General features: G+C 39.4%; 1 protein-coding gene across 1 annotated transcript in view; it reads left to right on the top strand.

Annotated features, from left to right (window-relative positions):
* The window catches only part of SORCS2 (sortilin related VPS10 domain containing receptor 2), a 591,861-nt gene that overhangs the window by 333,858 nt on the left and 244,242 nt on the right, over window positions 1–13,761 (top strand). The window contains exon 3 of the mRNA XM_075148660.1: window positions 5,103–5,202. Coding sequence (XP_075004761.1) covers window positions 5,103–5,202 — 100 coding nt within the window. The remainder of the gene's footprint in view (window positions 1–5,102; window positions 5,203–13,761) is intronic.

Genomic DNA, 13,761 nt, shown 5'->3' with positions numbered 1-13,761 from the left:
GCAATTTCCACAGTGTACGTGTAAGAGCCCTTCTGTGCTGTTTAGCAATGACGATACATTAGTGTACCGCTTCTTTAATGATATTCCTCTGGTTATTTTCTTTTCAGTAGGTTTGTCCTGGCATTTGGGTTGGAACTTCTGATGTATCTGTTTTAGATATTCCATCAGGCAGTCCTTCATTACTCTGTCCTATAGATACATATTTTCCTTACAGACATTTGAGGTATTGGAGATAGTGTTGTCTCTATTTTTCAGGTGAGGGACTAGAACACAAAGGCAATCCTGGTGTTAGACAGAAGTATGTGATAGAGCAAGAATCTGAAGTAATTTCTCTTGCACTTTCAAGTTCATGATGTAAATATTGGATTGTTCTTCTGACCAAAAGGAGGGTAGAAGAGAAGACGACATTTGCAATACAGTCTGGAGAAAATTAAGTGGGAAGTAGTCCAGAGTCCACTCTTACTTGATCCTGTCATGCGCATCTCAATTGAATCTTTTTTTTTCCAACAACTTACAATAATCTAAACCAGCTGATCTTTCCTATGTTTTTTCCCAAATGTTTTCTTTTTGTTTTGCTAGTTAAATAAGTCATCTGAAATCTCTTCATTGTTGTCTTCCAAAATTTTCAGTTACCAGAGTTTGTACAGTATGGCTCATTTGGCTAGAAAGGAGTTTAAGTTAATTTTCAAGGAGAAAAGGTAGAGGAAATCTGATCAACATGTGTATTAAGTGTTCCAACCATTCTCTTTCCAGTGCATCTCTTCAATTCATTAAAAATAAAAGAAAACAGTGAAGGAAGCATTTGCAGTTGACATTTTCTTTGAGAATTGAATTTGACTTGGGAATGCAATTTTGATCTCTCTAAAAATTTTCATTAGCATCTTACTATATACATTTTAATATTTCTTGTATCTATAATTTAATATATACTTGTAAATATCTTCTGGAAAAACAACTAACAATGAGCAATACTGAATCATAGGTGTGAGTCATCAGTGGAGAGCTGTATAATGATGGTGAAGTTTAGACAGGTAAACATTTGGTTCATGTCTTTTTTGGTATCTGTTAAATTTCTTCTTCTTTCTCAATATTTCTGTTGGAAGATGTCCAGACTCAGTGTTTAGGTACAGTTCCAAATTATGTTAGGCATAGATTTATTTTAGCTCAAGTATAAAAAAGTTACATTTTTAAGGACGAGACCCAAATTTCCTCAGAGGCTTTGGAAGTTTTGTTTCATCGGGGTAGATTTCTGTACCGCTTGGAAGTTTTCCCAACTATCATTTGAGCTCACAGTATTAAAACAAGCTAAAAAGACATGCTTCTGTCTGTGCTGTAATGTCATTGTTTGATTTTGATAATTGTTATTTCAACATGCCGTTGTTACAGTGACAAGTGATTTTTCCTTAAAGAAAAAAAAGAAGAATGGCACATATTTCAGGAGTTGTACACACTTTCAAAGAAGCTATTACCCAGCCACAAGCCCTGTCAGAAACAGGTTATGTGATGTCTGCCTCAGTACATGAGTAATCACGTCATTCCAGCATCCGATGGTCCCACCTGTCTTGAATGGCCCATCACCTGAATACTGGAAGATGTGTTTCCTATGAGTCCTCCACTGAGTTTTGCTGTACTAAGAAACATCCATACAATCTGTAGCCTGTAGTGCACAGGTGGATAAGCAGCAGCCAGAAGCAGCCTGTGGGTAGTTTGCTGTATCCTCTGGAATGTCTCACAGAAAGCCAAAATGGTCACTAACTGCATCCAGATCACTCAGAACCACAGGTCAGGCCCATCTTTACAAAATCAACCTTTAAACTTCTTGCTCTGATTTATGGAGTTGTGCTCTTGTGCTACCACTGCAAATAAGCCATGCTATAGAAGGATGTTTTACTCTTTGTAACAGGTATATGTGTATCCTTCATACCTTGAAATATCTTTTCATGAATTATTAGGGAGGAAAGGGATGTATTTATCCTGATAAACACAGATGTTCATTTGTGGTGTTTTTTTTTTCCTCTCCTTAACACTTTTGACACAGCACAAGTTTGATATTCAACACACCAAAAAAATCTCTTTATGACTGGGAGAGCATAAAGGGCTCCTCCTTTCCTGAATTTGGTACAAAACACATTTTGTGCTTCTTCTTAATATATTCTTGAATTAGGCATGCTCTGAGATCCCAGAACTCATCCTCCCCAGCCCTGTCTGTAGCCCAGTAGTGTAATTACAGGGAATTCTGTTCTAGCTGTGTGCTACAAAATGTTCATTCTTTATATATACAGAATTAGGAACTTTAAAATTATATTGCAAGTAAAAAAGTTGTGGTGACCTGTTTTCTCTGGATTATAGCAGATTTGGAAAACCAATTATTTTGGATAGTGCTGCCCTTGAATGATATCCTTGAACTATGTCCACTTGTATGTAAATGTCTCAAAGAGGAGCTGACATTCCTGGGCTCCCTCAAGGCTGGGTTATAGTAAAAAAGATTTGGGAGTCTGAATAAATTCCTCCATAGATCCACCTATCTTCTGCCAATCCGGGTCTTCCTGCTTAGACGTGGTGTACCTTTATGGACATGCATTAGCCTGTTGTCTCAGATTGGAATTGGATTTCCACCTCCCCCCCTTGATATACCTTATTTGTACCAAAAAATAAAAGATTTTTGACTATATAGTTTTTCTACCTTTGTTTGAAAATAGGGTGCCTTAGCATACTCTTTTTGTTACAACTTTATTCTTTCCTCATCGTACTTTTTATAAGTCATGAGAATTCGAAGAGGAAGTTTTAGACTGGAACTTTTTATCTTTGAAATGGCTTATCCTCTTTGGGCTTCCTGCCTGTGCTCTTTTCATACCTTGATACAGTTGCCACCACCGTCCCTCCTGCAGTGTCACTCTCCAGTGGTTGGATTGTATTAATCCTGGAGCTGCCTCTACAAAGTAAATAGGATCATCTTTAAAGTTCAGAGAATTATTTCAGGATGTTATTACTGGGCAAGGCACTGACCTGATATTCTTTCCTCAAAGACAATAGACTAAGTTCTGTTTCCATCATATACACTTGTTCTGCATGATTTCAGTACGTCTGGCTGAAGTCAGTATTTTAGTCTTCGCTTTAATTTCTTTTCTGTCAGACACCTCTGGCAAATTAGGTTTAGCACTGTCCATCCTATTCCCCTTAGAATTTTAATTAGCTCAGTGCTGAATACCCAGTGCAGTGCAGTTGTATGTATTTGATTTCTACATAATTATTTGTCAAAACTGAATTGCTGTGATTCCATTAACTTTTGTAATGCATTGCTTATATCTGCAGGCGAAGCAACATTATGGGGGAAAAAAAACCAGATCAAATCCATTCAGATGTCCCTATAAAATAGATGAACTCTCAATTTTAGTCTGTGAGCGTGCTCTGTGTGCCACAGGCTTATGCCCAGTCATTTTTTGACTGGTAGAGAGGGAAGAGAAGCAAGATAAATATGAGCCCTTCTTTTCTTGGTGTCCCTTAGGGCCTGATCCAGGCATATGGTTCTGTGCCGGATATGCTTGGTGATGCCAAAGACATAGAAAGCTGCTCCACGACCACAGCTGAAAGTTCTTGTATCACGTGGAAAGCTGGATATGTGACCGCAAAGCAGCTGCCTCTGGCTTCATATCACATGCCCTCGGACTTAAGCGACATCCCCGGTGGGACTGGGACACGGACGGGTGGAGGGTGGGCCCACAGTGCTCATTGCGGCCTCCTCCAGGCACCAGCCCCTTGGGGACCATTCTGCCTCAGGTGGCTTGGAGGAGACCTCAAGCTCTGGGCCATCTGTCAAGGTGTACATGCTCAGCCAGGGGTTTGGTTTCTCACTTTTCACTCTCACTGTACTTGGTCATGTTCCTACCAATTTCAGCAGTGACTCCCCTGGGCGAGGAGTATGAGACCACAGACCCCACCCAGGGAGCAATGAACATGGTAGAATGGGGCTATAGGGCAGAAATCACTCCACAGGCAGTCCTCAGTGTCACACCGGGAGGGACACAGATCTCATCCTGGTTCTCTTGGACATGAGAGCTGTTGCATGTTCCCACTTGTTTGAATAACGCAGAGGTACCGGGCAGGGCACCTTCAGCCCCATTTCTTAAAGGAGATTGTTATTCCAGTGAAGAAAAGGGCATCTAGAGTGGAAGTCCACCAACTGTCTGTCCTAGGGAGGGCTTCTTGGTGATGAAGGGACAGGTACCTTAGATGTGTCTGAGTCCCCTTCCAAACGAGAAAGGAAAAACTGTAAATATGGAGAGACCATATGGTGCAATTTGATCCTATATAGAACAAATGAGGCTTCATCCAAAGTGATTTAATTTTGGATGTGACTTGCTTTGAGTTTCACTAACTAACTTTTTCCTATTCTAACATTTTACTTGTGCATTCTTTTCATACTAGGCATTGCAGCTTCAGGTGCGTAGCACAGATGCCATTTATCACTGTAGGTTTTTCAGGCATACGAAATAATTTCTGCAGAGTGCCCACGTTTGAAATATTCATAGATTTGTGTGTATGACATACTGATGGCCAAGTACCGACTTTGTGTGATCCTCTGAAAAAGAGCTAGAGGAGTGGATAGATACCTTTATCAAGTATGAATTCTGGTAGAGGTCCATTGCAAGTCTTCCAGATCTCAGGCCAAATTGTTCTCTTATGCAACACTGGGCTCTGAAGTCAGCTCTTCTTTTTCTGCATGGCCGAGGAGGTGCTGTTAGTACTTGCAGACGATTCTTTGCTCTGCTTAGCTCTTTTTTCCCACCCTGTGGGTGGTGATGGAAAGGTATACGTGTTGTGCTTCTGTCACTGCACAGTGCGGTGTCAGGATGAAAACTGGCACCGCATAGAACTGCAAAATACAGACAGGACTAGCCATGATTTTTCAAATGTAGAAGAATATTCTTAACAGTGTCAGGTTTCTTTTAGTTTCTTTTAGCTAACGAGCACTAAAAAGAATAAAAGGATGGCAGAGAAGCATTGAAAAGGGATAGTTACTGCTACAAAGTGGGGGTTTTTTGCAGAGTTTCAATGCTGAAGCCTTTAGAAGAGAGCACTTACACATATTTGATTTCTTTCAGGTCCTCAGATTTTGGGACGTTATACACAAAGTTGAATCTACAGCCTGGGATTGCCACTGTTATTGACAATTTCTACATTTGTCCCACCAACAAAAAAAAGGTATGTGGCAAAAAAAAAGATTTTCTGTAGTGCAGCTGAGACTCTGCAACTATGTGAAGTGTGTTTTACAGGTTTTCAGAATATAGGGAAGTGATTTTCACAAAGTTACACGTCACTTTAGGTGAATTTGTGACATATGGAATATTTATTCTTGCTGAATAATATAGAAAGGAAGAAATGCCTTGATGGACTATGAAAACTTTTGAGGCCATTGACTCCTGGAAATGGAGTTTCCATGGACCTTTCCACAGAAATGGAAAAGCAATTCCTGTAGGTTTTCATAGATCCACCTAACTTCTGGGACTAGTGTTCAACCTCTTAGAATCATAGAATCATTAAGGTTGGAAAAGACCTCTAAGATCATCGAGTCTAACCATCAACCCAACACCACCATGCCCACTAAACCATGTGCCTAAGCGCCTCATCTACACATCTTTTAAATACTTCCAGGGATGGTGACTCAACCACTTCCCTGGGCAGCCTGTTCCAAGGCCTGACCACTCTTGCAGTAAAGAAATTTCTCCTAATGTCCAATCTAAACCTCCCTTGGTGCAACTTGAGGCCATTTCCTCTCATCCTATTGCTAGTTACTTGGGAGAAGAGACCAACTACCCACCTCGCTACAACCTCCTTTCAGGTAGTTGTAGAGCACGATGAGGTCTCCCCTGACCCTCCTCTTCTCCAGCCTAAACAATCCCAGTTCCCTCAGCCGCTCCTCATAAGGCTTGTGCTCCAGGCCCTTCACCAGCTTCGTTGCCCTTCTCTGGACACGCTCCAGCACCTCAATGTCCTTCTTGTCGTGAGGGGCCCAAAACTGAACACAGGATTCGAGGTGTGGTCTCTTTATCCTTTACACACAATTTCAAAGCCCTTTGCACGTTCCTTAATGTAAAGCATAGGGATTGGGCAGACTGTCATTGAGAATGATTATCTGATGTAAAACCTTAATTAAAAAGTAAAAAACCCCTCTCCGTGAAACTCTTTCTTAAAAAATGCTCCTGCATCATTACCGAACCAAAAAACATTTCATGGCGCCTAGGAAGATTAAGTGGACTTTATAAGTGAGAGCAAAATTGACCCATTGAGTGTATTTACAATGGATGTTATATTAGAAGCAACAGGAAGAGCGATTATGAGAAAAAAAAAATAACAACCCTTCTATGTCTGCAAAATGCCCGCGATTTAAACAGCAAGAATTGTGAAATACATTGCGAATAACACAAGCACAGTAGGTCTTTCATGAAATAAGAATTTTCTCTTGATAAGGGCCTTTTAACTCCAGTGTAATACAGAAGCATTGATTTCATGCAGAGGCCACTGATTGGAAGGACAATGTTAGTTGTGTTTATCTGTCTGTTCTGCTTAATCAAAAATCAGTGGAACTCAGCGAGGCTGCCTGGATGATTAAGTACATATTTTATTTCTCTTGCAATTGTCACTGGAGTTTTTGCGCCCAAGCTATGCTATGCCTGAGCTCGGTAATATATTTTTAATTTGCTGCAAAGTCAGAAATTCTTTTTTTGTTTCTTGAAGTGGAACTACCACCAAGCACAAAGTTTCAACAGACTTTGTGTCTCAGAGATAAGATCTACTGGTGATTTCAAGTCCAAAAGAATTAAAAAAATCTTTACCCATTTCACTTTTGGGAATAAAAGCTAAAAGTAAGAGACAAATGAGAGCTTTGTGGAGGATTTTCCCCAGCTCACCCACCTACAATACAAAAGCCTGTATAAGCATAGGGGGGGTCAGTGACAATGTAGTTGTGCCAGTTGTCTGGCAAAATAAACAGTGGTAAGATCACTGCTGAATTTCAAGCCTGAAGGACACACCAATGTTCACAAAAAATCTCATGTTAACCCTATCTTAGAAAAATCTATATTCTGCTGAAGACAATTTGAAGTTCTTAGAGATACAAAGCCTGCATAGTAAATGAATATCATATTGGAATCCATTTGTTATAGAAAGTCTCTTTGGGTAGTCATTAAATACGCTTGTTTTATGCTGAGATTTGCTTCTGTGAAGATGTTGTTCAATAGTATACAAACAACAAAAACAGCAGAGCAGAAAGGATTTCTAGGGCCTGTAAATGATGCCAGAGGGAAACATATTTATAGATGCAAATATACATACATACACACATACATGGTGCAAAAGTGGTGAAAGCATTGGAGTTAAATTCAGTAGCCAACAGCATCAAACCGGTCTCGGAGGTGTTGCAGTCATACGTGGCAGGTAAGGAGGAAGTCTAGATGTCATAAAAACTTTGTCAGTCGTAATGGCAACTTTTCTGGACATTTGATTATGACACTAACTAAGACTACCCGCTGATTTCATGAGTTATTTAGAAAGATGGAAGAAAATGTCTCCCTATCCATCCATTTCAGCCCAATTGCAATAAGGTGGGAAAGAACATTTGGAACTCTGACTCCCTTTTCTGAGCTGAGCAAATGTCTCAGGGTTTCACTCGTTGCTGATGCTACTAGACTTCACATCATTATGGTATGGGTGTTTGTCAATCAGTTCACATCTTTTGAAATGGGCTGATAATGGAAACTGTGCTGGAGTGCTGACCGTGCATACTGGAACTGAGCATGCACTTTAAATTTAAAGCATAAGTAGTCCCATGCTACCACTTAGCATTTAGAGACTGGGAGTATGCATGAAAGCAGAGATAAAGGACATTGATGGGGATTTTTAAATACTTTGCATATTAAGCATTATTCTATGCTTTCATTCCATTTATCCATTGTAGACCTCATCTGTGGAAGGACTGATACTGCCAATTCAATGCTTATCATTTCCATCTCAATGTCATCAGAGCATTAATCTCACCTGGTTTTAGCTCTGTGCAGTTTAGGTGTCTAGTTAAGCCCTCTCCTTCTGCAGTCAGTGGAGAAACGTGGGTACCTCCAGGCAGTTCATCCCATTAAAGTCATAGTTCTTTGTAATTGTGAGAGTAAGACTGAATGATCTGGTAGAGGTTCCTAAAAATGACTTTGTGACTATTGTAGGTCTGAACAGAGTCTCACTGCAGTTTCCTACAAAGACATACAAAGAGGTGGAAGACTATTTTTGTTTTGGAATGCAATTAGATAAAATATTTGCTAGAATGCTCCAGTCTAGTTCTTGGACTGACATTATTTCTTCAGTTTATATCTGCTGGTATACCAGCTCCTGGAGTGACTCAGAGTTTCACTCAACACGCCTCCACTCTGTGAGCTGCAATTATACCATTCAGACCAATGGACTTAGAAGTGAGCTTTATACAGCAAACATGAAATTGTACTGGAAATTTTCAGTCCCTATGAATTGCTCTAGTTTGCATTTTCTTAAGATGGATTGAAAAGGAGAAAAAGTTCATACATCTTATCTTCCCTACCCCGTTGTTTAAGAAGTTAAAATTCCACAGAATTATAATGCTGTTTGTGAAGTACATTAGCAGATGCAAAGGGTACAACAGCATCCTTTTCACATAGTGCTCTATGGAAAAGAGATTGTTTAAAAAAAGAACAAAATTACAAGGTAAACTACAGGAATGCTGGGGACTTTGAACTAGCTGGTGGAAGGAATTTAGAAACCTACTAAATCCATGCAAAGAAGTGGCACATTCCTTTCTCTTACTCTTCTATGAACAAGTTGCGATGAATACTGTTCATGGGTCTAAGAGACGAATCAAGAAGGAGTTGTACCAAGGTCATGTCTACACGATCTTTTGACGACTGAAGTAAATTCACTCAGTCTGGGTCTTTTTCTGGCTGAACGCAGCAGAACTCTGATGCAGAAATTGTTTTGCTGCGGTTACTACAGGACACAAGCTCTGAAACCCAGTTTTGACAAGAAATGATGACAAACCTCTGAGGGTAGAGCTTTAGAGGGGCTTTGTGTATCACTCTGAATGGGCCTTTCTGATGAAATCATGGGATGGAGGCATGAACTGTGGCTGTACTGTTTGTGATTCAGAGCTGAATTGCAGCCAGCAGCACAAGTAGAAGACATTTGTACCTACCTGCAAAAGACCATGTAGACTCACCCTAAATGCTATGAAACAATAGAGTAAGAAGTGAGGTAACACTGTAATTAAGAGTTACAGCATTAATTAATGCTTCCTAAGGATGCATTACTATTTGATTTGCATTCTGGCTGTTTTTAGTGTGGTATAAACCTGCAACCAAAAACACTGAAACTGTTATTCTGACATGGTTTTGGAAAGTTGTAGAGTAATGAAGGTGAGTTCTCCTATGTAAGCTCTCTGATGCTAACTTCTCCATTTCAAGCACTTTTTCATCGATCTGTGACATAAAATAGCTGTACTCTATGCAGGCCTTGAAGTACTGTGCATTGATAAGGGATGTTCCTGCACTTTAAACAACAGAACTTACGCAATTATCTCCTTTTCAGTAATTATTCTACGCCGATAGCGTCAAATATTGCAGGCATCCCGTAACGTACCATGCGGGGGAAATAATTTTATTTGCATCCTCTGTTTTCCAAAACAGCATTATAATTGTGATTTGGAAGTGATGCACATGATTCATGGAGTATGGGATTATGTTTTCCATAGTGTCAATCTGGAGTCAGCTGAACAAAGTAAATTCCTTCTACAGAAGAACAAAGTTAGCAGAATTCAGCTTCACTAAGCTAAATTATCAATAAAATATTTAACATTTTAGAGGGCATATATGCTGTTGGATGTAGAAATTACATATTTGCTTTAATTCTGTTTGTATAACGTTGCTGGTGAGGAGCTGAATGAACACACTGATTTTTCCCCCCCATTCAGTGCATATTTTAATTTTCATTGGTGCTAATGCAACTGATGCATCCATCCTTCTGTTTATATGCTTCTGGAAAAGAGGCAACTAAGCAGTGTATAGTCAGGCTTTTCATATTAAGAGAAAATAAATGTTGATTGTGCATACACTGACTTATTAGTTAAATGGGTTGAACACTTACATTTCCCAGCTGTCACAATAACCAATAGCTGCATGTTTTTCCAAACTAAAAGGCAAGATGACAAATGTGTATTCTTGCTCGACAAACCATGCAGAACATTTAAGATAGTAATAAGGATATAGGCTATCCTGTACAATATTTTAACTCCTGATACTTTAAAATAGTATAAATTACACATGATTGCAAAAGGGTATTTGCCACAACTATAAAAGCATTTCCCGAGATGCAACTGGCTTGAACAATGTTTGTAAGCACTTACAGGTAAATGCAACCCTACAGCATTTTGATATTTGTCTTTCAAAGCAAAACAATTGGTAGTGGCAGTTGTCAAAATGTGGTACAACTGTATTTACTTGTAAGGAATAATTCTACTCAAGTATCAATTTCCTTAGAGACCATTCCAGAGCATCTGCAAACATACAGAGCAGAATTATCTTATACTCTTATTAGTAGAAGTTGTCAACTATGGAATATTCCTTTCAATAACCCAAGTAGTTACTTCAGGAAGGTTTCACTGTGAAATGCAGAATATGAGTCTGTATGTATCATCCCTCTACCATGATGTGTTCTTTCCTTATAAGCAGTGTCACCATTCAGTTTTATTCTAGTGATGCCCCACCAGAGCACTGATGTAACCTGACTGCATCATTTTGCTTAAGACTTCTGCCCAGGACTGTTCAGTTCATCTTTAAATTTTCCAGATGCTTCCAGAAGTATGCCCAGTAATCAAAATTTTTTTCCACACGTAGTTTCCTGGCAAGTGGATTGCTGTAAGAGGCAGTCCTATGCAGAAATCCCAGATTTTATTCACACACAGTTGATGAGCAGTTGCCTACTTGATGGTTGGTCTAGGAAGCTATTAAATGCAAGTGGAACTAAACAGGTTAAAAGAGTCAGAGCTTTCCTTGAGCTGTTAGCCAGGAGTCAGAGGTTCATGCAGCACCACTGAAACCAAGCCATGCAGGGAGGAGATTTGATGGATGCTATTTGATGGGATGTGAGTACGTATATGTGGAAAAAGTGTGGTAAAGCTTTGAGAAGCAAAGAGTGGAGCAGTTGAAAATTAAAAACATACATAGAACAATCACTAGGAATCTGGCTATTAGAAAAGCATTTGAGCTAAGTACTGGCTAAACGGAGGCTGGGAACTACAGCTTTCCCTGTCTGACTGATTCCTGCTATGTTTGAGAAACCAGGGCTTTTTCACACTTTGTATGTAAACAAGGCTGCATCAAAAATGTATTAACTCTTACTTGATTTTCATATTCTTACTCCTTGTAACACCTCCAATAAGTCAAAGGTAGTAGCAGTGTTACTGTTTTATTTAAGTATACCCTCTCTCTTAAACAGTAGACTATGAATGCATTTTTCTATATAGTGTGGCAGAGAAGGGTTTGGTTTGGTTTCCATAAAAATGGAAAGACACTTTCTGTGCATTTCTCCATCCTGGTCTTCTACGTACGGAGCTAGAAAGGAGTCCCCAGCTCTCGTTGATTAGATGCATCGTTGTCTTTGATACTTTTCTGCATGCATGTCTACCAAAACATTGAACCATGCAGTCTGAAGCTGCCTCTAAACCTTTTTGTTTCAGTTCTGCTCCCTTTGACCTATAAATGTTTTATAGTGCAGCACCTGGAGTAGACTCTGGTCAAAGGTTGCACCTCATTTAAAAAAGGAAAAAAACCCAATCCACAAAAAAACCCAAACCAACAAACCTGGCTAACAATACAAGTGAACAGTAGACTGCCATGACTAGTGTGTAGGTTTGCCACAGTATGTTGGATAATTACTCATCAAGGTAGAGGGTGTGTGGGCTAAATGGGTGCACACTTGGAACAGACATTCTGTGTTATTATTCTATCCTATAATTTATTTGATGCTTAATGTAGAGATCTCAATTGAAGTTTTTGAGATTGACCTTCTGCTGTGATTTTGTAGCCTAATGTGCAACTTTCACATTCTTTTGTGCTCAGGCATACAATTATTCTAAGGAAAAATAGTCCTGTCTTTACTGCATGCTTATTATAGATTCTTTTGTTCTGTTTTTATGAATTTCCTGTCTAAAACTCATTAATCATAAAAGCAGACCAACAACTACCAAAAAGCCGTAATGTTAAATTAAGTTTACTGTAGTGAAGCCAAAAATAGAAAGACTACTTGGTGGGAGTACAACATAAAAAAGATTTATATGAAAATGGAAAAGACCTGTGAGCAAGTGTTAAGAGACCATTGTGCATATGATTCTGCACTTGAGAGACATCCATTTCCCTCACGGTAATTCTGGGACGAGAAGGAATCCAAGCATCATATTTTCAGCAAGGTTTTATTTCCTATTATGATGAGCAGGGGTCATTGCTTGGAGAAAAAGGAATAGTCAATCAAGAGCATACAGTATAAAGCAGGTCTGAAGCTACCCTCGGCACCTGCGGTCATGTGTGCTACTGAGCGGGTGGCTGGTCAGAGAGGAACCGTAAACTGGAAAGCATGATGTTCCACACCAGAGGGTTTTTAAGATCTGGATTTTGATTTGGTATGTCTAAAAATAAGGGCAATTTTGCAAAACTTAGACCAGGCTGTCATTTCAAATGTCTTTACTTTAAATGTAGATTCTTATACTTAGGCCCAAATCTAAATCTGAGCCATACGCCAGAGAAGAATCTAGGGTGATGGTGGTAGATTTGCTGTGCAGGACCCTAGGCAGGTCGTGTGTTTCCCTCGTCCCTGCCTGTGGGCTCACTGGCCTAAAATGACTTCTTAATTCCTCCTCTGCTTGAGGTAAGTACTGGGGGAAAACCAAGATCAACTAACCAACCAAAATTGTCTGTAGTAGGTCTCTAGACCTGAGTGAGACCTAGGCTTTTGTCCGGCATGGCAGAGACTTTCTTGTGTCCTAGCTAGAGCTGCAACTGTCTTCTAATCAATAGCTATGAGGGTCATGAACATCTTTTTTGAAGGCTGTATGTTCCCATAAGAATATAATGATGATGCAATATGGAGCTTGCAGAATTAAATATAACAAAGAGGCAAATTACAACGTATGGGATAGCGTCCAAAGGAGAAGGCGTCCATATGAAGAGGGAATAGAGAGTTACTGATTCAGGGTTGTGTGAAACCTGTGACAGATAAAACCAGAAAGGAAGAGGTGGTTATATCAACGGTGCTGAGTCTTTGCAAAAGGAAAGAGGAGAAAAGAGAGAGAAGCTAATTGTAAAAAAGAAATGGTAAAGGATTAGTAATAAGCATATTATGGTACTTAATAAGTATTTAATTGGTTGCCCAGTGTGCTAGGATGAAATTGGACAGTTAAGACTATAGAACAGAGTCAAGCTTCTGCTAAAACTGACATACACAAAATGAGGTTTTTCTGTGATTAATTTAGATTATTTATATCTATTGCAATTATCCTGTGTGTTGAGATTACTTTTGTCTAATTGTTTACTGAGCATCACAACATGCCTAGAGGCATGTATCAACGTTCCCGTGTTACTGAAGAGAGGAAATTGGGAACTCCTTCATATTAACTCAAAGTCTAACCTCAGCAATAACTAACCACTAGGACAATATTAAGGAGGTTATATGAAAACTTCTGAACAGTATTTGAGGAAA

This window comes from Calonectris borealis, chromosome 4 (genome assembly GCF_964195595.1).
Source record: "Calonectris borealis chromosome 4, bCalBor7.hap1.2, whole genome shotgun sequence".
Taxonomy (NCBI): domain Eukaryota; kingdom Metazoa; phylum Chordata; class Aves; order Procellariiformes; family Procellariidae; genus Calonectris; species Calonectris borealis.
The sequence above is the reverse complement of the archived record's forward strand: the minus strand, read 5'-3'. Positions and strand labels throughout refer to the sequence as shown.